Source organism: Haliaeetus leucocephalus, unplaced genomic scaffold (genome assembly GCF_000737465.1).
Source record: "Haliaeetus leucocephalus isolate CR32 unplaced genomic scaffold, Haliaeetus_leucocephalus-4.0 Scaffold227, whole genome shotgun sequence".
NCBI lineage: Eukaryota > Metazoa > Chordata > Aves > Accipitriformes > Accipitridae > Haliaeetus > Haliaeetus leucocephalus.
Window position 1 is genome coordinate 153,925 of NW_010972663.1, and position 964 is coordinate 154,888.

Sequence of the window (964 nt, forward strand, 5' to 3'; positions counted from 1 at the left end):
CCCATTTTGTGTCATCCCTCCCCCTCCCCAATTTTGTCGACTGTCCTGTCCCTGCAGACGGGATCATGGCGGAGGTTCACGTCATCGGGCAGATCGTGGGGGCCAGCGGCTTCCCCCAGCGCCGCCTCTTCTGCAAGTGGGGGCTGCACGCCGGTGAGCGGGGTCCCCAGGGGTTTGGGGGGGGGGTGACACCACGTTGGCCTTGACCTCTGTATGTGTCATTGTCATGTCTGTCGTGTCCCCCCCCCCGGCATCGCAGGCGGCGCCTGGAAGCTGCTCTCGGGGTTGGGGTCCGGGCAGACGCAGGTGGACGACCCCCAGGCAGACGACGTGGCTTATTGGTGTCACCCCCTCGATGTCCATTTTGCCACCAAGGGGCTGCAAGGTACCGTCTGTGTGTGTCATCCCCCCCGCGAGTACCGTGTGTGTGTGTGTGTCCCTGTCTCCCTGACACCCCCGTGTGTGTGTCCCCCCCCCAGGTTGGCCCAAGCTGCACCTGCAGGTCTGGCACCAGGACGGACTGGGGCGCAGCGAGGTGCTGGGTTACGGTTTTTGTCACGTACCAGCCACCCCCGGGTGCCACGCATTGGCCTGCGTCACCTGGCGCCCACGGGGGACCTGGCGGGAACGGTTGTGCCAGCGTTTGGTGGGGGGGGGACCCCAACTCCGAAACCCTGAAGCCGTCGCCGCCGGTGCCCCTGATCGCTTCCGCCTGCGTACCGAGGCCGCCGGCACCGTCCACCTGCAGCTGGGTGTCCTCCTCCGGCATTTCGGCCGTTACGGCGTCGAGTGCTAACGGGGTGGGGGGACGGGACGCCACGGTCGTGTGCGTGCGTGTGTCCCCAGGATGGGACATTTGGGGTTCCCCACCACCCCAGGACAGGACGTCAGGGTCCCCTGGGGATGGGGATGCCGGGATCCCCCAGGGACGGAGGGGACAGGGTCCCCTGGGGATGGGACACAG

General features: G+C 67.3%; 1 protein-coding gene across 1 annotated transcript; it reads left to right on the plus strand.

Annotated features, from left to right (window-relative positions):
- The first annotated feature begins 62 nt into the window (after positions 1-62).
- On the plus strand, positions 63-951 carry B9D2 (B9 protein domain 2). Its single transcript, XM_010567130.1, has 3 exons — positions 63-153; positions 260-385; positions 480-951. Exons 1-3 carry the CDS (start codon positions 66-68, stop codon positions 794-796), a joined length of 531 nt encoding a protein of 176 aa, XP_010565432.1. The 5' UTR covers positions 63-65; the 3' UTR covers positions 797-951.
- The last annotated feature ends 13 nt before the right edge of the window (positions 952-964 follow it).